The following is a 22,680-nucleotide window of genomic DNA, read 5'->3' as shown; positions in this document are numbered from 1 at the left end:
GTAATAGGGATGTAGAAATTTTAATTATTGTGCCCTCTGTCAACTTTTTTTTTTTTTATCCTCACCCGAGGATATTTTTCTATTTTTTTTGTACAGATAGAGTGGGAGGGAGAGAGAGGAAGGAGAGAGAGAGAAAAACATCGACGTGAAGGGACACATCGAGTGGCTGCCACCCGCACGACCGACCAGGGCCGGGGACAAACTGTAACCGAAGTACGTGCCCTTAGCAGGAACCGAACCCGGGTCTTTCCAGACCGCAGGCCGACGCTCTAACCGCTGAGCCAAACTGGCCAGGGCTCAACCTTTTTTTTTTTAACTTTTGATGTCTTTATTGATTTTTAGAGAGAGAGGAAGAAAGAGGGAGAGAGAGAGATAGAAACATCGATGAGAGAGAACATTGATTGGCGCCTCCTGCATGTCCCCCACTGGGAATGGGGCCCACAACTGGGCATGTGCCCTGACCAGGAATAGAACCTCTTGGTACATGGGTCAATGCTCCACCACTGAGCCACACCAGTTGGGCCTCTGTCAACCCTTACCGGTATTGTTTTTCTTTGTACTAACCTTTTCCCAATAATATTTATGCTCCCAAATCAAATGCAGCCTGATATTACGACCATCTTAACCACACAGTCACTGTTAACTCCGTGCCCTGTCCAGAGTGTCCCACTAACCCAATTGTCTCTGGCCCATTCATCCTCATTTCTTCTGGCCCTCTTGCTCCTTATTCACACCATGCTTGTTCACTCTCCACTTAATGGCTTTTCTCAGTCTCCACAACCCTTTTCCTTTTGGCCTCTAACTAAATCATCTCTCCATCCTTTAGAGCACAGTTCAAGTTCCATGTCCTTTAAGAAGGCTTCTGACCAAATTTAATATGCATGATTATCTTTTGAATTAAAAAAAAGGCTCTATGGAGAGGAACATGGACTGCAGCTTTCTCAGGATTTGATGGCTTCGTTCACGGTGTGGTCGTGGGTGTCGTCCTAATGAGACTGAACATTTTCCAACAGGTAAGGGACACGGCATGCTGCCAATGTGTGGATACTACCACCAGGTTCAAGTCAGTGCTCTCATGTATTTTTAAGTTTTGGCTTTTTAGCATATATGTGGTGGGAATTTGGGGCCTGGCTTGTGTCCCTCCAGAGAGGACTTCTCTTTGTTTCTGACGAGTGCTCCTTGGTCTCCAGCCTGGGACCACTTTGCTGTTAATTTTTCAGATTGGGGGCTCAGAAAAAATTCCAACCCCAACCCAAGTGAGGGGACTTGTGGTTAGGAATTCCATGGTGTTTTGAAGTGGGAGCTATAGGAGGAATGGAAACTTGAGGGCAAAGGCGGGGTGTGTGTGAGGGGGTGTGGGGGGTGGCAAACCCTTGGATTTAATGGGCTCCCTTTGGTGTTACCCTGTGGTAAGCCAGGAGCACAAGCTGTGATGTAGCAGTTCTTTAGGACACACGTGGTTCTGTTGCTACAGTTTTCAGTCCTTAGGAAGAAGTGGAAGAGGTATGCTGTCCGCATGGTACAGAAACAGAGTGGAAGCTGGGAGGACACTGGGATGGGACCTAGGTCCTCTGGGAACTCGATCCTGCTTTGCAAAAGAGATGAGATGATGAACCCTCATGACAGGAAGGCAGGTGATTTTCATCCAGACATGATTGCCCAGTTCCCACACCTGTTTCTGGACCTCTCCACTTCCCCGACAGCTTGGACCCTATCTCAGCTCTCCACGGAGGAGACAAGAACTCATTTTCATGTGTGCGGTATCTGAGAGTCCCAGAGCATTTTATATACACTTCTTGTTTCCCAGCAGGGCTGTGCGGCCATCAGCATGGGCACTTGGCGTCCATCTTTGCAGATGAGGTAGCTGAGAGGCGAGCTCAGGCTGGTGATAGGGTTTGTGCCGGAGGCCACACACCCAAAGGGTACGTCTGGAGCTCTGACTCGCATTCTTTGTCATCCGAGCTATGGGATCAGAGGTACTCAGAATGCAGATGATCATGGATTCGTTTTGTTCCTACAATTAGCCATTTTATTTTATTTTTTTTCCTCACCCAAGGACATTTTTCCATTTTTTGTTCAGATAGAGTGGGAGGGAGAAAGAGGAAGAGAGAGAGAAACATTGACATGAAAGGGACACATCAAGTGGCTGCCACCCGCACGACCAACCAGAGCCGGGGACAAACTGCAACCAAGGTATGTGCCCTTAGCGGGAACCGAACCCGGGTCTCTCCAGACCGCAGGCCGACGCTCTAACCGCTGAGCCAAACCGGCCAGGGTTACAATTAGCCATTTTAAAGTGAACAAGTTAGTGGCATTTAGCGCATTCACAATGTTGTGCAACCATCACTTCTATTTTCAAAACTTCTGCATCCCCCGCCTGGGTTTTTGTGCAAAATTAAAGGAATCACCTGGGTAAGACGTACAGCCCAGGGCCTTGCCCCCAGTGGGGGCCCGAACTATCAGACTCTCCAGCTCTCTCTCAGCAACCTGGTGATGTCGACGGGGGAAGTCTCCCCTAAGTTTAGTACCTGGAGACAACCAGTTTGAGAATGCGTGAAGTATTCATGCCACAATCTTTTTATTTTTCTAAAATGACATTTCAAAATTGCCCTCGCCCAGGAGGCTTCCCAAGGAAGTCTTCCTAGTTTTGAGAGCATCCCGACACGTTTACCCACCGATGGCCCGGTGCTGAGTTACACTGTCCCCGAGCTTCTTGTCTTTGGAAGGAGTCTGTCTTCTTGGCCAGGTAGCTCACAGCCTTGGAGGCACCACAGGGCTCTATGTGGTCCTGGGTACAAAACATGACTATGACAGGCACGTGTTGGATTGTATTGGATGGTGTCCAGCCAGCTCCCAAGTTCGAGCTACCGCCTGGTGACCAGTGCTCTCCCCACTTTTGAAGCAGTGGGTTTGGTGACTGCGGAGCTGCTCGTCCAGCGCGGGGCTGGGGCCCGGCAGGGGTCGGTCTGGCTCTGGGCGGCCATCGCGTGGGCAGCTCTGGCTGAGAAGACATGAAGGGCTCTAGCTCCCCCACCTGCACAGCACATCAGAGGGAAGGGGAGAGCTTCACCTTAAGCAGGTTAACCCAAGAATAGAGCGGCTTCGGCCTTTATTTAAAATTGCCAATTCCAGGAGCATAAACCCTAGGCCTCTGTAAGTCATGAGGTCCTTTTGGTGGCCTACGTCACCAGGTGTTGAAGCAAGTGCTCTGCGGTGGTCAGGGGTGGCTAAAGTAGAGGGCTGGTGAGGGCTGGTGTGGCTGGGGCATTTCGGACGAGTGCCCACACGGCTGGGCCTAGAAGCTCATAGTGGTCAGGCTGATGGGAGCACTGTCCCTCTGGCGACCTCTCATGGCTCTCCATGCCACCATCGCGCCGACGCCAACTGCAAGGCCACCCCCGGCCGCCACCGGCACGGCCCAGGAGAGCACCTTGGGGTCTGTTTCAGTCTGGTCCTGGAGCAGCCTGCTGTTCCGCAGGGTGTGGAGGTAGGGGCTCTCCTGCGGAGGATGAGAGGGTTGGGGGCCTCGGAAAACCATCATCTGCCCACCTTAGGCTTGCTCATCCCCAGCCGGAGACGCTCCCACAGCCTTGCTCATGCTCCCAGCTCCTCCTCTGTCAGCTCCTTCATCTCCACTGTGCCCAGGTCTTCTGGAGGAGGGGGCTTATCCAAAGTGGTCCCTGCCCAGCTCAAACCTCCTGTGTCTTGCCAGCACCTTCATTCCCGTCGACCCGATTTTGAAAGAGTGGGAACTGACAGGTGACCAATGAAAGAGTGCTGGGGAGCTGGCAGAGCCCCAACCCTGTTTCTTCTAGGCCACTCCTAGACTACTGTCCCGTCCTCCCACCCCGGGAAGCCTGGGGACAGAGAAGTTCGGTGTGGAAGGCAGTGGGCTCTGCAGTAGATTAGAGAACCAGAAGGAGAGGGGCCAGGAGAGGTGTGGGCCCGCCTCCCGGAGCCCGGCTCCCTTCCAGGGAGCACTGAGTGCCGCCGTGGGGCGCCCTGTGCTGGGGGCTGTGAGCACCCCTCATCGCCCCAGTAGGAGGTAAGACGTGAGGAGACGCCATCACCTCGCGGAGCAGCCTGTCAGTGTCTGGGAGGGGTACACAGAAAAGAGAGGCCAAGACAGGGGTGCGGAACGTTAGGGTGAGATAAGGTGGAATGTAGCCCAGACAGGATGTGAAATTTTCCACAGCGGAGTGGGGGGTGGGCCTCCAGGGGAGCAGATGGCAGGGGTGAAAGCAGAGACACGGGCAGTCGTGGGGCTCGACTGGGCGCTGCTCATTTTCAGGAGCAGAGAGTGTCTGAGGCCACCGAACAGTGTCCGAGGCCACCGAACAGTGTCCGAGGCCACCGAACAGTGTCCGAGGCGCCTCTCTTCAATGGGCAGCGGGAGCCAGAAGGGTTTCAAGTAGTCTTGACAACACTGGAGTTACTCCCATGTCTGCAGTGACTGCAGGGTGGGTGGAGAGGGGCGAGGAGAGCTGGGGAGAAGGGGGGACCTGGCCAGGGGGCCGGGGACAGCAGTGTGGCCTGCAAAGGGGCAGCGGCGGAGAGGGAGCAGAGGCTGCGTCTCATTTCTCTTTGCCTCCCAACCCCGTCCTAGTGGCTGCCTGGCTCGGGAGAGCGCCTCAGCCTGCTTCAGAGTGTGGCTCAGACCCTCAGGTAGCCGGCGAATCCCCGAGTGCCTCTTCCCACCCAGGTTGGGATCGGCGAATCCCCGAGTGCCTCTTCCCACCCAGGTTGGGATCAGCGAATCCCCGAGTGCCTCTTCCCACCGAGGTTGGGATCAGTGAATCCCCGAGTGCCTCTTCCCACCGAGGTTGGGATCGGTGAATCCCCGAGTGCCTCTTCCCACCGAGGTTGGGATCGGCGAATCCCTGAGTGCCTCTTCCCACCGAGGTTGGGATCGCTGCTTTCCCCCGCCCCACCCACGGCTGCCCCCACTCGCAGGGGAATGAGGAGAGGTGGGATCGGAGAATGTGGCAGGGAAGGAAGGTGCGTGATGTCAAAGCCTCCAGGGGGTTTTGTGTCTCCAGGTGGCTGTATCGCCCCCACCCCCACCCCCTGTTCCACACTGCACAGGCAGGACCTGTACTCACAGGAGAGGGACACTTGAGTTTGGTTCGGCTGTAGGTGAAGTTGTTGGAGGTTGTCTTGTGGCCCACTGGTTCCAGCTGACGAGAGAAGAAGGAATCCCTGAGCCCCTCTGAAGCTGGGGGAGACCATTCTGTCGGGGGGAGACTCTCACACCAGACTCCCTCCTTTCCAAGACTGAAACCAGCAAAGAGGCAAGAACCACAGCAGATACCAGCCGCCCAGGACCAGAGCTGGACCTCCCCTGGCGCGCAGAGTGCCAGGTCCATCAGAGCAGGTGGGCCCCGAGTCTGTGTCCTGGATTTACCGAGGCCCGAGAGAGACCGACCCGTCTGGAGGCCACAGTGAGTGGAAGTCAGCGCCCAGAACCTCCATTTCCTGTTTCCCTTCTGGGTGGCTGTGATCACAGACACTCTGCATTTTCAGTTTATAAAATGGTGATAATCATATTGACCAACTTCTTGAAGTGTGTGGGGCTAGTCAATTTCAGGAAAACTTTAAAAACACATTGGTCACTGTTACACACATTGGTTACCATGGCACTGTTACTACGCTCAGCTTGTCAACCTCAAGAAATTGGCTTTTCTCACTCGAGCATCTTTGTATGTCTTTCCCGTTGATAAAAAGATTTACTCAAAACATTCCTGGGAGCAATTGTGGTTCAGAGAGGTTCTGCTTAATACTTTTGATCCTGGGCCCCTTGGAGAATGAGCTGGAAGCTGCTGGACACCACCCAGCATCTTTAGCCAGTGGCCGGCCCCCTGACATGTGGCCAGCTCCAAGAAGGATGGACACCTATTCAGACTGTCCTGAACATCTGGCCTCCACCATCTTACGATCTGTGTCCCTGCCTGTTCCTGACCCCCCAGGTACTGTGAGTAAATGAGAAGGCTCTGTGCCAGCTGATGACTACACCTGGCTCGTGGTCTTGTTTCTTGTTGACTTAAAGCCTTTATACCTGTTCCTTAGCAACACAGTTAGAGGAGGAAGGGCTGCTCGGGCCCTGGGAGAGACACCGTGGTGGCTGGACAGGGGGCACATCGGCTGGGGTCCTGGCTCTGCTGATGAGGATCTGTACGACGCCAGGCTGGCTCCTGCACTGTCCCAAGGTTAGGGGCAGGACATCAAACCCTGTCCTGACAACTCCCCACTGGGTTGTTGTGAGCATCAAATGAGAAGGTAGAACGAAAGAGGTGAGGGCAGGAGGTGGCTTGCATATGTAAGATGGTGCTCTTTCTACTTCACGCTGTTGTAACAGAACCACCTAGTGACAGATGGATGCTAAAGGCCGGTCGGATGATCCCCAGTGATATTCCAGGAACCCAGACACTAAGTGGTGCAGAGGAAGATAATGACCATTTGAGTTTGGTGACTGCATGGGTTTCTCCCTGTGTACTGGTTCCTTGCTAGCAGAGCACAACCTACTGTCTCCCATGCATAACTGCCCTCTCCTTGACCGCACATCCCTTCCAGGGACCTTTGCCTGTACTTCTCACACTCTGGGGAGAGTTGTTCGTAGTCGCTGACTGTACTTCCCGGTCTCCCCTTTTCTCTAACACCCATTGCAATCAGCCTCCAGTCTCCTCACTTCACTGGAGCTCTGGTCAGTCACCAGCGGCCTCCATATTGCCAGATCCAGCGGTCACTGTTTTTTGTATTTGTCTTGTTTGACTTTTCAGTGACATTTGTCAAAGTTGATGCCTCCCTTTCAAATCACTCCCTTCTCTGGCTCCCTGGAAACAGCACTCTCCTGGTCCCCACACCCTCCATCGTCCTCTGTCGCTGGTGTCAGAAGCTGTAATGAAATGAATGTCCTAGGACTTGGTAGTTAGTCCTACACTCTTTTCCCACCTACTCTTTCTCTAGGTGCTCTTAGTTAAACCATGGTTTTGAATACCGCCTTTATGCTAATGACACCCACAGCTTTTCCTAAATCTCCATCCCTGACCAAACTCTCTGACCTCCAGACTCATATATTAAACAGCTTATCTGACAACACCAGGTGCATATCTGGAAGGCATCTCCAACTTACCACGTCCAACATAGAACTTGGACCTTTCCCTCCCAAGCCTACTTCTCCCTACCACCTCAACCATTGCCCCAATTTCCTCAACTCCAAACTGAGGAGTCAGCCTTTATTCCTTTTTTACCTCATCCACCAATCAGTGTAAAACATATCCCACATCTGACCACTCTCTTCTCCTCCATGCCATCACCCTGGTCCCAGCCACCTTCACCTCCACCTAGACTCCAGCAGCCTCCTAATGGTCTTTCCAGTTCCGTTCTTGCTTCCTTCTAGTCCATCGCTACTCAACAGCCCGAAGGTAGACTGGCTCATACAGCTTGAGCCATCCAAGGACCGGCCCCGCTCACCTCTCTGACACTGCTCCCTTCCTTGCAGCCACGCTGGCCTTACACAGCTTGTTTCTCCATTCTCCTGCTGTGGACACTGGGCATTGGGAATAGAGCCGCTGTGGAAAGTCTGTGTGGCGAGCCCCTGTGTTCCTTTCTGATGGGAATATACCCAGGAGTGGAATTGTCGGGTCACAGGGAATCCACATGTTCAAAGTGGTTGTAGGCATACATTGTTTTTAAAAGTCTCCAGATGATTCTACTCTATAGCCAGAGCTGAGCGTTGCTGTTGTAGGGGCTGTAAGCCTGGAGACAGGGACACCCATCGGGAGGCTGGCTGTCACCCAGCACCTGGGGAGATGCAAATAGTAGCCGAGAGTGGGATTTCGACAGGAGGGAGCAACTGGTGGTGAAGGACTAGGCATCAGAAAAAAAAGAAGAAAAAACTTAATAAGAAGACAAAAGAATAAAAAGGAAGAGAAAAACATTTCCTGACACTGCTAATATTTCTAGCCTTGCAAGTCTCTGGAAGAAGCATAAAGCGTGCTTGCTGCCACAGCAGGGTGCCCTGGGAACATCAGCCAAAGTCCGCAGACACTATGTCATAGGCCTCTAAGCAGGAGACATGAACTCACCGGTTACAAATGTGCTCATCTGGTTGGGAGCGGAGAGGCCAGGTGGTGCTGTGTCCAGAACACTGGGCAGTTCGACCTGGGTTCTAACCACTGCTCTGCCACTAGCTGGTTGTGTGATTTTGGGCAAATTGCTTCATGTCTCCGTGTTGTAGTTATAGAGCATTCTGGCTAGATGACCTCTAAGAGCCTATTATTTATTTTATATCACTCCAGGGGTGAAATCCCAGTAAGAAAATACTCTGCAAAGTTGGCGTGATGCAATCGCTTTATATCCGAGATGGTTTTGGATGAAGACACTGGACTATATAATTATTTCCCCCAATTATATAGCACAGGATAAAATATTCTTAGATGACTTTAGTTCAGTTTTACTTTGTTCTTAAAATTCAAAGTATGGCCCTGGCCGGTTAGGCTCAGCAGTTAGAGCGTCGGCCTGCGATCCAGAGAGACCCGGGTTCGGTTCCTGCTAAGGGCACGTACCTCAGTTGCGGTTTATCCCCGGCCCCGGTTGGGTCGTGCAGGTGGCAGCCACTCGACGTGTCCCTTTCACGTTGATGTTTCTCTCTCTCTTTCTCCCTCCCACTCTATCTGAACAAAAAATGGAAAAATGTCCTCGGGTGAGGATAAAAAAAAAAATTCAAAGTATGGCTGGGACATTGATGGGTGGGGAGCCACGGGCAGGCTTGTAGCTCATATTTATAAAAATATGGCTCGGTGGCAGTGTGCACCTTTTGTTTCAGACCTAAACCCCTCCCACATGCCTTTGTATAGAGCCTCTCACCTGGGTTAATGGGGGAGATACTGAGCTGCTTTAGAAGAGGGGCCAGAAGTACCCCCTTAATTCACTCAGGAAGAGACCAATGGACACCATCACTCTTGAGTCATCAAGCCCCAGCTGACTCCGTACACTAAGCGGGCTCGAACGGCACCAGGTAGAAAGACCATACGCTGAGGGAAATGCTGGGAAGGAAAGGCTAAGGGCTAGAGTTCTGGAACCATCTTGGAATGGTCCCCCTGAGATCTCAGGGGATAAGCAGGATTGTGAATAGATACCCATTTCCGGGGGAGGGAGGCACTAAAAGGAATGAAGTCACATGACCCGCCACTGAGGGGCAACTACTGGACTTTAATTTATTTCTTTTCTTTTTCTTTTGTTTTAAATCCTCACCCGAAGCCATTTTTTTTCCTGTTTATCCTCAGACAGAGTGGGAGGGAGAGAGAGAGAAACATCGATGTGAAAGGGACACATCAACTGGTTGCCTCCCACATGACCCTGGCGGGGGATGAACTGCAACCGAGGTACATGCCCTTGACCCGAATCGAACCCTCGACTCATTGGTCTGTGGGCCGATGCTGGACCGCTGAGCCAAACCGTCCAGGGCTAATTTATTTCTTTTGTAGATTTTTATTTAGACTGTACAAACCTGGATTAAAAAATTACTGTGTGGAGGTTGGGTGGGAGGGGACCTTAAGATGTTTTGATTGAAATGCTGAGTCCCGGGCTGAGAGTGTGATGAAAGATGTAGGAGTGGGCAGAATGTGATGCCAACAAAAGGAAAACAAAAGTAGAGGAAGGCTGAGTCTGCAGTGAAGTAGGCCAAGGATAAAACCTGCTTACACGCTGTGCTAAGAAGAGAAGTCAACACAGTGAGTCAGCCGACTGAGATACGAGGCCTGTGGGATGAGTTGACAGGTGTGGGAATATTTGCACGATAGTGGTTGGCAGGGACACTGTGGGCTAAACAGAAGTAAAAGGCGCAGGGGTGCAGACTGTTCAGTCACCAACGGAGAAACGAGGGAACATGCACGTGGGGTGGGGACTGGGTTATCTCCTGACACTGGATCAAAAGAAGCCAGTGGATTGGAAAGGCATTTCATTGCTCTGTGCAAATGTAGCTGGTTGTTCAGTAGTGAGTAGCCAGCCACAGAGGGCAGAGGCAAGGCGGGGTTCCTGTATAAAGTCCCTCTGACCACCTTAAGAGAGGATGAGGACAGGTGGGAGCCGGGGAACACAGGCTGGGGGGCTCTTTTCTTTTTGCAGTTTAAAGAAATAATAGTTGGGAATGTGTTGAGACTGGAGTGATGGGGCTGACATTTGTTGAATGTTAATTATTGTGCTGGGTGTTATTCACACATTACCTCAAATTTCTGAGATCTGTGTCATGTTCATTGTTTTTACAGAAGTTGATACAGATGACCAGAGAGAGATCATTTGCCCCAGGTCACACGGGAAGGGGTTGAAGATGTTCTTTTCCTCCAGTCTATCTGATTCCAAAGTTATCCACCCACAGTACTGGGGCAATACCGAAAGAACCAAATGTGTCAGGACAAATGTGTGCTGCCTTTGAGTTTGGGGAGGAAGGCACTATGCGGCCAGTGGGCGTTGGTGTCAGCGTCCTGGGGTTGCCTCTTGACACAGCCCGCTGGGCCCTCCGGCACTCACCATGTTGTTCCAGAGTGCGATGGCCATCTCGGCGTGACCACGCTCTGAGAAGTGGAAACAGTCTTCGGAGAAGAAGGTCAGGTCAGCTCCTCCTCTCTGTGACCAAAGGCGAGGGGATTATCTTTCCGGGACAAGGGCACCGCTACCTGCCCCCCACCCGCCTAGCAGGTGGCCTGGGCCTCTCTCCTTTCATCTCTGCCGACAACTGCTCAGATATTGATGGAGAAATTCCCCCGTTTTTGGATATTTATTTTTTAAAGAGGCATGAATCCTAGCCAACCACAGTTTATCCTTTTCCTTCAGCATCCCGGCCCAAATAACTGAAAAAGAATAACATTTTTAGGAAGATTTCCATTCTGTCCCAGTCCAGGAAATAGCAGGGCCGAGCCTCAGGAGCTTGGTCAATGTTGATTTTTTTTCTCCTTTTCGTCCCAAGTGCATCTAGGTTCTAACCTTACTCTAAAAAAGGGTGAAGGGGAAGCAGGAAAAGCAACTTCTTAGGAGCCCTCTTGGAGAGAGAAGGTCACAGAAAGCCCACTTAGGGGAGAAAACGCACCCTCTGAGGTATGGCCCGCACCTCCCGGGGAGGCCCGCGCTCACCACGTTCAGGGGGACAAGGGTGTTCTGGAAGAAAGGCTGCACGACCACCGCGAAGTCCTCCCGCTGCAGGTACTGGTGCTGGAAGGAGAACCTGGAGACGCCGCTCTGTGGTTAGGAGAGAGGCTGCTCAACCCTCCTTGCGAGGATGGACAGGTTCTAGTCCTGCTGCCTTGGGTTGGTCGTGATGGAGGCCAACCCACCCGAGACAAAGGTGACTTAAAGGGGCTGCTCCCGGGTGCACGCAGGAGCACCACCACTTCTACTCCGAAGTCCCTATAAGGCGGGGTCTGAGCTGCCGACCAGACTGCTTGGGCCAAAGGCCCCCCTGTTCTCACTGCATGAAGAGGTGAGTTAGAACATAGGCCCCAGTTCAGATCCAGCTCAAATGGGGAGCATTTCAATGCCAGCTCCCCCAAATGCTCATAAACTTGGGGGATGAATGTCCATAGTCTTTGGATTTAAGTGCCAAAATATGGACTGTAAAAGAGAAAGACTAGATGTACTTATTCTTAAAGAGCGTATACTCCAATAGGGAAAGTGAGACAAGATGTGAAAAACCACGAGAAGCCCTCCGCGTGAGATGGAGACGTCGCAGAAAGGCTCAGAGTGGGCACAGGCATGTCAAGGAGGGGGCACTGCGTGGGCTGGGGCTAAGCCTTATACTGGTAAGAAGGGAGAAAGACCAATAGGCAGTGAACACCGCCCTCCTCCTCTGGGTGGGGCATGGCAGCATCACATGGCACCTGCTGTGGGAGCCCAGTGTTGCTCACCTGCTCAAGGCTGACCCAGGCGGGGGGGGGGGGGGGGGGGCGTTCTCTCAGCTTCCCTTCTGAAAGGGTTGCCCTCCCCAACCTTGGTGTTCAATTCACCTGGATAAATCTTTCAGGGGCTGTGATCTGCCTTTAGGGAGCAGCCCTGCTGAACACGCGGCTTGGGGATCCTCACACTGGAGCAAGGTGCCCCTCGTCTAGGGCAGGAAGAGGAGGGATGCAGATGTACCTGAAAGTTCCAGTTCACTTTCTTCAGTTCTTGCATCTCTGGGGAGTCCTCCTGGGAGTGTCTGAAGCAAGTGCAGTTGCTCCTGTAGAGCAAGGAATTCTGTGGAGAAGCTCGCAGGGGGCAGCCTGGCTCTGGCCCCTGGGGGGCTGAGCCCCCACCCAGAGAGAGCTGTTATCCACAGGGGCCTGGACCTCGTGCTGCCTCACATGGGAAGGTGATGACACACAGGTGCCTCTATAACACAGCCATGCTGACTCGTGGACCCAAGTCACAGAACTGACCTCAAGGTCACGAGGTCCAGCAGGTACTTGTTGAGAGAGAAGGTAGAAGAGTTGGCACCCAATGCCTGGATCTCCATGTGGACAGGCTGCCCATTCCCCATGTCACCTGACTGCTCCATCCCAACCCTGTGGCTTCTAGGGTTTGTCCAGGGAATGACCGGGGAGGGGGCTGGGGTTGGGGGGAGACTGTCATGATGGCCCAGTCTTTCTCCTTCATGTTCCTAGGCCTCCCTTTGCCACCTTCAGCTGCTTGGGACTCTCCCTCAGGGCTCCAGAGTGGGGAGTCCCCTGAGAAGCTAGGGTGGTCAGTCAGCGTGAGGTACCTTGACAAGGTGCAATGTAAGACCAGCAGATGCTGGAGGAGCCTGTCCTACCCCAGCCATAGGCTGCTCCACCTGGGGGACTAGGTTCCTATCAAGAATGGAAACTAGCTTGTCATCTTCCCAGCAAATCCATTTGGTCCCAGATAACACCCCTCCACCCCCTACAGAATCTCCTCCCCTCCATGACAAAACTCTGGGAGACACTCTGGTCTCAGAAGACGGCAACTTCCTGCCAGGGTCGCAGCTGAGCTTTAAGTACATTCTAGCTTCCAACAGAAATTCTCGTCTGGCACTGGCTTTCAAGGATGGTCATATCAAGGACATTATAAAACCCACTATTTCCTGAGAGCCTGCCCCAAGGAGGCCAAGTACTTTACATATGTTTCCTCCAGACCTCCCATCTGCTTTGCAAGGAGATTTTATAGGTGAGAAGTAAAAGGTGCAGGGTGGGTTGGGCAAGGACCCCCGGTTCCCAAATGGCAGAGCCAGAATCTGAGGCCAGAGAGAGCTCATTGCCCTCTGCTGTCTCCCAAACACGGAACCACTTGGTGGGGGTACAGTTTGGAACCCCCGACAATGTCAGAAGGCTTTAATGATCGTTTGGTCTGTCTCACTTTACAGAAGAGCAAACCGGGGTCCTGAGAAATGACTTGCATACAAGAGGCATTCAGTAACGTAGAGGCCTCTCCAAATGATTTTCCAAGGGCCCGGCTCGTCTTCCTCTAGATAGGACTGTCTGCTTTGCCTTCAACGGTCTCATCACTGGCATTTGTGAACCCTGCTTTCCCCAGGTGCCCTCACCCTGGGACCGCGGCCGTGTACTTACTGAGCTGCCAGGGGCCTTTCACATTTCCCGCCTTGGCCCTGGTGCAGGCCGGTCAGCTCCATGACCTCCACCACATTGACGAAAGCCCTTGGAAGCTGTGGAGGCAGAGCGGCGGCCTTCATTAGTCCCCAGGCAGGTGTGTGTGTGTGTGTGTGGGGGGGGGGGGGCTGAGCACTGATTACTGCTGGAATGAGCCTAAGGGATCATCTACAAGCCAACTCCCCCCCTCCCCTATTTTACCAATAAAGAGATTGAGGCCCAGGGAGGGGAATCTTCTTTATCAGCCCCACTCTCTATATTGAGAAACTGAGACACCCGCCCACAGTCACATTGCTAGTGAGCCACGGCACCGGGCTGCAGGCAAGGCCAGCCAGCCCAGAGACAGGCTCTTCGCCCCTGGCAATACGGTCTGACCAGTGGAATGTCCCCGAGGAGGAGCAGCAATGCCTCCTTCCTCCCATCCCGTCCTGGTGCCCGCTCGCGGTGGGGCCCTGCTCCCCGCATGTCTGCACCCTGGGAGCAGCCCCAACGCGCGAGCCGGCGGGCAGGTCACCTGCAGGAAATGGGACCCAGGAACGCGCCGCTGCTCCTTCCTACCTCCTTGTAGAGGATGTCCAGGGCCTGCTCGATGTGCCGAACATATTCCCCCGCTGAGTGGGCCTCCTGTGGAGAAAGACGGGGTTTTCCTCAGAGGAGGAGAGCGTCTGTTCCCAGCGTAGAAGGGCCCTGGAGTCCTGGGATAGTGGCAGAGTGGGTACAGAGGGGATTTGATGGCACTGGATGGGCTGGGGAGCCCAGCCCTTGTTGCTGGTGGACACAGTCTCTTGTCAGAAGTCACCCCCAGACCCCGAGTAGACACCATGAACCATTCCCACTTCACCTTGCTCCCTGGTGTCTCAAACCCACAGGCAGACCCTGGCTGGCCTCACCGTCCCTCCAGTCCCAACTGTCACCTTCAACCATGGCGGTGCCCCTGATGGCCGTGCTGGCCCCACTGCCCCCACCTAATGCCTGCTGTCCCTCATGACTCAGTTGGAGGGTCTCCTCCTCTGACCCATCTTCCTAGTTAATCCTGATGGTGTGGCCAGGTCCTTTCCCCAGAGATGTTTTCGGGTATAATTCTGCTTACACAAGGGGCAGCATTCTGGGGCTAGTGGAGGCACTTTCCTGTACCAAGTGTCCACAGGTGGCCCTGGGGTCACTTCTGGCTTCCTGGACCCCATCGAGTCCAAGACGCAATGACATTTATCCCTGTGGGTTGTGTCATTTCTGCCTCCAGAATCCGTGCAGCGAGGCAGAGAGCAGGGGGAGGCCTGGAAGAGGCCCTTGTGCGGAGAGGGGCGTTCTCATCAAGCCTTCAGTGGCTGTCTCTCTGGGCCACAGGAATGATAAATGCCTTCTCCCCCCACCTAGGACTGTCAGACATCCTACCACGACCGCTGAGTAATGGCAGCCGTCTTTTTCTGGCCAAATAAAATACAGGACGTTTTCAACTTAGAACAAGATGTATTCCAAAAGTTACAACTTTCCAAAGTTTGTAAGTCTGGAAGTGTTCCCCGCGGAAACCACGCTAGGCGCAGGGCTGGCCTCCCAGGCTGGCTAGCTGACGCTGGGTAACTCATGATGTCCCTGGACGTGTTCCCCGCAGAAACCACGCTAGGCGCAGGGCTGGGCTCCCAGGCCGGCTAGCTGAGGCTGGGTAACTCATGATGTCCCTGGGGTGCGGCCAGCCGTCCTCCCAGGGCGGGTTCAATTGTATCCAACCCGTGTCTAATATTTTCTCAGCTCCCTCTACACACAGAAAAACACCAACAAACAGGGGAGAGACTGCAGGCTGGTGTGGGGTGAGCCTTGCCAGCTACCCACTGGATACCAGAAAACAGTATGTGTGTATTAGAGAGGCCACCCCATTGGCAGTGCCTGAAGTGTGGGTGCTTCTAGACCCTTCTGGAATCAGGAAACCAATGGAGCTGGTCTCCGAAGGGCCTTTCAGCAGTGGGAAATGCCAGGCCTCGCGGGGCACGTATGTGCCAGAGGCTGCCTGGGCCAACTCGGGTCCGTGGGAGAGCAGACACTGTGACCCCCATGCAGGAGCTCAGGGCCTGGGCATGGATAACGCCACCAGTCAGCAACTCCCTCCGCAGGTCCCGATGGGCTGGTCAGGGGCCTACCGGGTTCTCGCAATAATGACACAGGTCGTTGCTCCCAATGAAGAGTGTGATCAGCTTCCAGTCTTTCTCCAGGTTGATTTCCTGAGGGCACAGAGAGCCGAGGTTAGGGCTTGGTTGTGGGGAGGGGGTATATTCGGGTGGTGCTTCCCAGGCCAGACAGCCCCCAAGCGTTTCTCACTCTCTCTCATCACAGTGGTAAGAAGATGCCTCACCCTCACCATGGACACCGTGTGCGGGAGCAGGGAGCACCTGCAAGTGTGTGTGCGTGTGCGTGTGCGTGCGTGTGCGTGCACGCATGTGTGTCTCCTCACACAGTGCAGGGACTATGTTCCCCTTGAAATCCTCTTCCGAAAGCCTAGTCCAATGTGGAGCTGAGTGTATTAACACACACTGAAAATGTGATCTAAAGGCCTTCAAAGGAGCCGAGGGCAAAAGATGCAGCTGGAAGCAGAAGCCAGAGCTGCCTCATGGGAGAGCTCTCCAGGCGCGGGACAAGGGAGGCAGACCCTGGAAGGGACAGGAGGGGAAACCTTGCACGGACTGAGAGGTGAGGGGAGGGGGGCTGGGAGGCCCTCAAGGAGCCTGCTTTCCACACAGCCACCACCATAATAGGAGTCCTGCCAGGAGCTGAATTCCAAGGAATAAACACAGAGCATTAAAAAAAAGTACTAGTGAGAAGGTTGAGAGGGTCCGCGTGAGGGGGAGGAGGGAGGACTGGAATGAGAAGCCTATTTTTAGAACCCAGCATTTACATAATAGGGCTCTGCAAAGCCACTTCTGGGTAAAGTGGGAAGCTGCCAGAGGCCAAGGCCACCAATCTCCAACTCTCTGCTCCATCTCTCCCTCCTGCAGCTGGCCCTAGGGGTGGGGGTGCCGGGGCCGGGGCCGGGGCCAGGGGGGACAAACAGGGTGCCTTTGTGGCAAGGCCGGCTTCCTGTGGCTTGTTTGGCCCCTCTTACAGACAAACCCGGAGTGGGAGCTGAAATGGGCATAGAGGCTCTTTAGAGCCCCTGTACCCACCCCAGCTGGAGACCTGGGGTCCTCTACTCACAGGGCTGGTTTTCATTCGCTCCACCAGGTCCCGGGCCTGGGCTGGCATGTCCCTGGGCAGGAGGAGAGAAGGGATCGTTAGAGCTGGCTCAGGAGCAAGAGCTGAGCTGTAGGTGTTTGGCCAGGCAAGGATGTGTTTCAGGAAGACTAAAGTCATATTAAGTTTATTCCTTCAGAATGTATTGAAAGCTGTGATTCTCAAGAAATCTCAACTGAGTAATAATGCAACACCTGCCATGGACCTAGGAGCCACCTGGATCCAAACCCTGCCGGGGGCCAGTCTGCACGCACCACCTCTTTCTGTAGGCCTGTCCTCGTGGGCCACTTGGGGTGGCATCTGCTCAGCCTTCCCATCGGGGAAGTTCCCTTATATTTCACCCAGCTTGTTCATTGCAAGATAAGTCTGTGCACTTCTTATCCAGCTGCCTGTTTTAAAAATAACCTTTTGTGTATTTGAAAAAAGGCACAGCCCTAAATCACCCCTCAGCTTTCTCCTTCACAGCGCCTTCAACCTTTACTTCCAAGTCCCACTCTGTTCCTTTAATCCTTTCGTTTTCCTTCTCCGGAATTACTTTGGATTTCCACACCATTCTCCATCTCCTCACTTTCCCCCTCCCAACGAAACAGGACGGAGGAGACAAAATCAGCCAGGGTTAGTTCTCCCAGGCGTCTGCCGTGAACGAGGAAAGGAACCTTCTGGGTATGAGACCTGTATGTCCATGGAATGCTACCGGCAATAAAGACGCACAGGCTAGGGATACATACAACAACGCGGATGCATCTTGAAATAATTTTGCTGTGTGGAAGAGGTTAGACAAGAAAGGAGTACATAGTCTATGACTCTAGAAAATTAGGACGAATCTATAGAGACAGAAAGCGGGTCAGTGGTTGCCTGGAGTGGGGTAGGGCAGGAAGGGGCAAGAGGGAAGACCACCAAGGGCCACAGGGATGAGCTTATCGTCTTGACTGCAGTGATGGTTTCACAGGCAGATGCATGTATAAAACTTACCAAATTGCAGGCTTTTAATGACAGCGTATTGCATGTCAGTTAAACCTTTTTTTCCCCTAAGATATGTATAAGAGAAGTTATGCCAGCAAGAGATTCAGCCAATAGAGGCTTCCTTGGAAGAAGTCATAGAAGCAGTTGCTGGTACAGGATGGCCATTTAAAATCTCTGCATGCCAGGATGAGCTGGGCATGTGGCCAAGCACCCGTGACACCTTCCCTACCCTGGTTTCTCATTTACACACCCAGGAGCACACCCGTACACTACTGCTATTGATGGGTACCCCAGAAAGCTGTAAAGAAAGCCTGTCCTGGGGAAAGGTAACCACAGGCGTGCCTATAACCTTTCAATAGGTTCAAGGTGTGACCAGGGGGACTCATGGTGGTAAGCCCACATGAGCACTAGGGGAAGTCAGGAATGCCCACCTCCTCCTCTCATCCCGGCCACGTTCTTCAGAGCAAGTCCTGCCTCCCCGGTGAGTCTTCTCTCTGAGCTCATTTTCCACACCTCCTCCATTTCCCTTTCTATCCCGTGCAGAGCCCTGCTCTTGAAGTTGTGGGACCAGAGCTCTCCTTTTAGCTCTGCTACGGACTTGCTGGATGAGCTCACCCAAGTGAATAAATCCTGCCAGGGCTGAGTTTCTCGCCTTTTAAATGAAGCAATTGGGCTAGATGATTTCTGGGGTCCCTTCTGGGTCTGCATCTGTGGTGGGGCTGCCTAGTCCTCACACGACACTTTTCTGTTTTCTTGGTTGCTCTCCATCGGACAAAATCATTTCAGTCTGCAATGTTGCCATACGCAACTGGTTTCCCCCCCAAAGTTACTTGTTTGTTTAGTCTCCTTAACTAGACAGCGAGCTCTTTGTAGGGAGGGAGTTCAGCTTTTGAACTCTTTTGTATCTTTTTGTAACCACCTCGGGGCTCAGCCCTTAACAGGTGTTCAATGAATTCTTGCTTACTGATTGATGGAAGGGATGTTAGATGTTTAATACAACTTTGAAACCACATAGCCTAATCGTGACAGACTTTTTTGTATACGTACTATATACTGTACGGAGTGCTTTCCATGCATAATCATCTCACTTAATCTTACGCCAGCCCCGAGAAGTAGGTACTATTACTATCCCTATTAATGGATGATAAAACGAAGACTCAGAGATGCTAAGTGACTTGCCCAAGGTCACCGAGGTAGTACGTCTGGGAGCTGAGATCTGGACAGATGGTCTGACCTCAGGCCCCGTTATCTTCGTTGCTCAGCTGCAGTATTACTCCTCCTACTTAGGTGAACGGACCCTCATCTACACCGTACTGAACACAGGCAGACAAAGGAGAGACAGAACAATTCCCTAGCCTTGCTCATTGAGTCAATGGCTTACTCTCCTTCCCCCAACAGGGGACACCAGAGATACTGACAAGAAGCAGCTGCCTGGCTGCTTCCCTGCCGGCGATTTGTTCTGCTGGAGACACTGAGCAGCGTCACAGAGAAAAGGCAGAAAGAGAAGTGCAGTGAGCAAGGAGCTCAGCTGTCAGACTGAGGATCACCTCCTGGTTAATGAAGCCTGCGTTGTAGAATAATAATGAAACTATGATGATGATGATGATGATAATTACTATCATTGTCATAACAGCAGTGAGATGTTGACATTAGGGCCCCAGGAAGCCCAGTTTTTTGTAGACAAATTAGTTGTTCCTGCTTATGACGTTGAGGAACTGACACGGCTTCCTGTGGCTCAGAGACTCCAGCGAGCTGGGGCCCCCCTCCAGTCTGAAAGGAACGCTCCCTGTAAACAGCGAGTCAAGACCGCGTCGTTTCCTTGGTGATCTGAGTGCAGCAATCCTGCTACAAAGCAAACACCCAGCACGTTCGGTGCAGATAATCAATGAACTCTGTCAGGCATTTCCACTTTAATTATCTGAGTTACTGTCAACAACAGAAATCTGAGTAATAACAAACAACTACCATGCCGTTCCAGGGTGAACACCTAGCTCCTTAACGTCAAAAGAACAGCTTGTTCAAGCACTGGAGGATGGAGGCAAGGGGGAGAGAGGAAGGGTGACTATCCATGGGGTCACACACTGAGTCCCTGGGTCCCTGAGAAGTGCCCTGAATGTCTGACCTGAACCTCTGCTGGGCGGGGAGCCGGGTCAGCGGGCCAGCACCCCAGGAGGGGCGGCGTGCCTCCTGCTGCCCTAAGAGGCTGTCACAGCACCGTGGGCAGAACAAAGGCCCTGAGTCACCTGGTCTGATCCTGGCTCCTCTGATAACCTTCTCTGATCAGCTTGGACCATTCGGGAAACTTTCTAAGCCTCAGTGTCCTCATGCTAGTACCCATCTTGAAGGGTGTGAGGGTTACATGACCCACCCCCGAGAGGGGCCGGCTCGGGGCCGGGCACACAAGTGCTCCGTGCATGGCGGTGACGATGGCTCATCCGGGGCCCGGCTCCCAGAGCCACCGTCCTCTCCTCCTCCTATTTCCCACCACGATCTCCCAGCTGCCCTCCTCCCTCCTGGGCCCACGTCCACTCACCGAGCTCTCGCCCCTTCCACAGCTACATTCAGTCCTGCCGTCTCCTTCTCGGTCCCGGTGGAGAACCCGAGGACTTGAGGATTGAACTTCTTGAGAATGTCTTTCAAGAGGGAGAAAGCAGGCAGCACAAGTGAGGGGGAGATGGATGTGCAGTGTTCGGGGGGCAGGGCAGTTTGGGGTCTTTTCGGGACTGGCTGACATCCCTCCTTGCAGATAACCTCTGCTGCTGCTGAGCGGGTAGGCCCTGGCCTCCGTGAGGGGCTGTTGTGGCCACAGCGATGGTGCTTCTGCCTGGTGTTACTTACTGGGCAGTGTGGTGTGAGTCTCCAGGACCCCGTCACCGCCAATGCTGGGGAAGAGAAACACATTTGCTCAAATCCCCCCGACCTGTTGCTCCACATGTCCTCATATTTCTGCGTTAGGACGAGACTCTGCCCCTGGTATGAGAGTCCCATCAGCCTTAGGACTAACATGGGTACCCGGGCCTCTCTGCATCTCAGCACCGGGCCCCAGAACCTGCCTCTGCTCTGGAGGGCTGGCAGGGAAACACCACCCGTGCCCCTCGGGGGGAGTGTTGTCAACAGAAAACACGTGGAGAACGTCCTCACCTCCAGGAGAGTCCCCGCCAGGACCTGAGCAGCTCACTGGAGTTGCCTGGGCGGGCTCCCACCGCTGTCTGTGAGAGGAAGAGAGAAAGAGGCTGCAGACCTGGGCTGGGCTCGGGTGCAGCCTGGGAGAGGCCCCTGTGCCCTCGTGCAGCAGCTGGGGCCCGGTTTCCCTTCTCTGAAAATGGTCTCAGCTTTTCCCCAGGCCATTTGCTCTCTGAGCTGTCCTGGCTCCCCAGTCTCCACATACAACCAGTAACCAAGTCCTGGGACAACCAAGATTCCTCCTTCCCAACCTCTCCAGCTCCTATCACTTTCCTTTTGTTCCTTTCGCCATAGTCTGAGGTGAGACGGTCATCTTCTCGCCATGGACAACACTCTGACCCCTACCTGACCCCGCAGTCTCCAGGACTGTTCCCCCTCACCAGCTGTCCGCCTGCTCTGCTGAACACACGTTCTCCTCACACTCCCCCTCAACTCTGACCTTTCAGTGCATCTCTTACCCACACAAACCGCCAGGTCTAAGCAAACTGATCGGACACATGAAGGCCTTGAACTGGTGTCAAATTCCTTCTCTAAGACCTTTGGCAGTTTTCATCTCCTCTACAAAGCTTTCCCGGAATGCCCTATTTCTCTCTAAAAAGAGAGAGAAATGCCTCTTCAAAACTTACGAAAATAACACATACTCACCATAACTAGTGAAATGATACAAAGATTTTTGAAAAATTGATAATCTATCACACCTTAATAATCTTGCCCCATCCCCTCCTCGCCCCTGACCCACACATACACACCACCAAAGCTAATCAATGGTGAGGAGTCTGGTGTGTATCCTTCCATAACTTTCTCCACATTCATACCAAAATGCAAACATTCACACACCTATGGGGAAGTTGCTTGTGTTTACAGAAACGAGTTCCTGATTTTAACAGTCCTGGATGTCACCTACATGATTACATAGCTCCTTCTGTGTAAGTTCCTCGTTTTCCCAGTTGAACAGATTTCTCGAGGGCTGTGACTATGTCTCATACTTCTGTCCCCTCAGAATTGCTAGCAGAGTCTTGCACACAGCAGTCGCTAAATAGTTGGCTAGTATGAGTCACTTAATGAAACTGGGCTATGTGCAGGAGTTGGGCTCCCACTGCCCCCGAAGAATGCATCTTTAAATGGGGTGAGGGGGTGCTGGACAACGTGTGGGTGAGACCCACCACTCTGTGAGTCCGGTAGATGGAGGTGAGTTTCCTGATCAAGGCAGGCAGACTTGAATGAGCACCACAGCACAGAGAGGAAATGCTTGGGGACAGTGGGGAGAAGGGGCAGACAGCTTCTGCCTGGGGCTGGAGGTGGGGTTTGAGCGGGACTGTGACAAGGCAGAGGGTGGCCATTCTAGAGTGCCTGGTGTTGTCCATGGCGAGAAGATGACAGTCTCACCTCAGTGCATGGCTGCCTGGCTGTGTTTCTGTGCCTGACACAGGTAGGTTCTCACTAGTGTCTGCTAAATGCAGAGCCAGTGCAGAGGAAGAGCTGGTTCTGCACAGGGCCCGGCTGGTGCCCGTGCCAGGGGCAGTTCTGTACTCACAGTCAGTGAGTCACCCAGGGCGGCCACCACTTTGATGTCTGCTGGTCGGAGCTCATGAACTAGGACAGACAGGCAAATAGGTAGATGGTCAGGGGGAGGTCTTTCTTTTAAAGTATGAACTTGATTAGAAGTCTGAGATCCTGCTGTAGTCCCACAGGTCCCCCTTACACTTATTTCCGGCCTAGG

General features: G+C 53.1%; 1 protein-coding gene across 1 annotated transcript in view; it reads right to left on the bottom strand.

Annotated features, from left to right (window-relative positions):
- Positions 1-3,295: 3,295 nt before the first annotated feature.
- PLB1 (phospholipase B1) overlaps positions 3,296-22,680 on the bottom strand; it is a 124,228-nt gene continuing 104,843 nt past the window's right edge. Inside the window, exons 46-58 of the mRNA XM_036263445.1 lie at positions 22,495-22,553; positions 20,919-20,986; positions 20,616-20,659; positions 20,311-20,410; positions 16,779-16,830; positions 15,728-15,808; positions 14,154-14,219; positions 13,557-13,651; positions 12,127-12,208; positions 11,128-11,232; positions 10,528-10,623; positions 5,103-5,177; positions 3,296-3,499 (exon numbers count right to left, since the gene is read on the bottom strand). Of these exons, the coding sequence (XP_036119338.1) occupies positions 3,296-3,499; positions 5,103-5,177; positions 10,528-10,623; positions 11,128-11,232; positions 12,127-12,208; positions 13,557-13,651; positions 14,154-14,219; positions 15,728-15,808; positions 16,779-16,830; positions 20,311-20,410; positions 20,616-20,659; positions 20,919-20,986; positions 22,495-22,553 (1,127 nt within the window). The remainder of the gene's footprint in view (positions 3,500-5,102; positions 5,178-10,527; positions 10,624-11,127; positions 11,233-12,126; positions 12,209-13,556; positions 13,652-14,153; positions 14,220-15,727; positions 15,809-16,778; positions 16,831-20,310; positions 20,411-20,615; positions 20,660-20,918; positions 20,987-22,494; positions 22,554-22,680) is intronic.

This window comes from Molossus molossus, unplaced genomic scaffold, assembly GCF_014108415.1.
Source record: "Molossus molossus isolate mMolMol1 unplaced genomic scaffold, mMolMol1.p scaffold_m16_p_15, whole genome shotgun sequence".
Classification (NCBI taxonomy): domain Eukaryota; kingdom Metazoa; phylum Chordata; class Mammalia; order Chiroptera; family Molossidae; genus Molossus; species Molossus molossus.
This window is presented reverse-complemented; position numbering and strand designations above follow the sequence as displayed.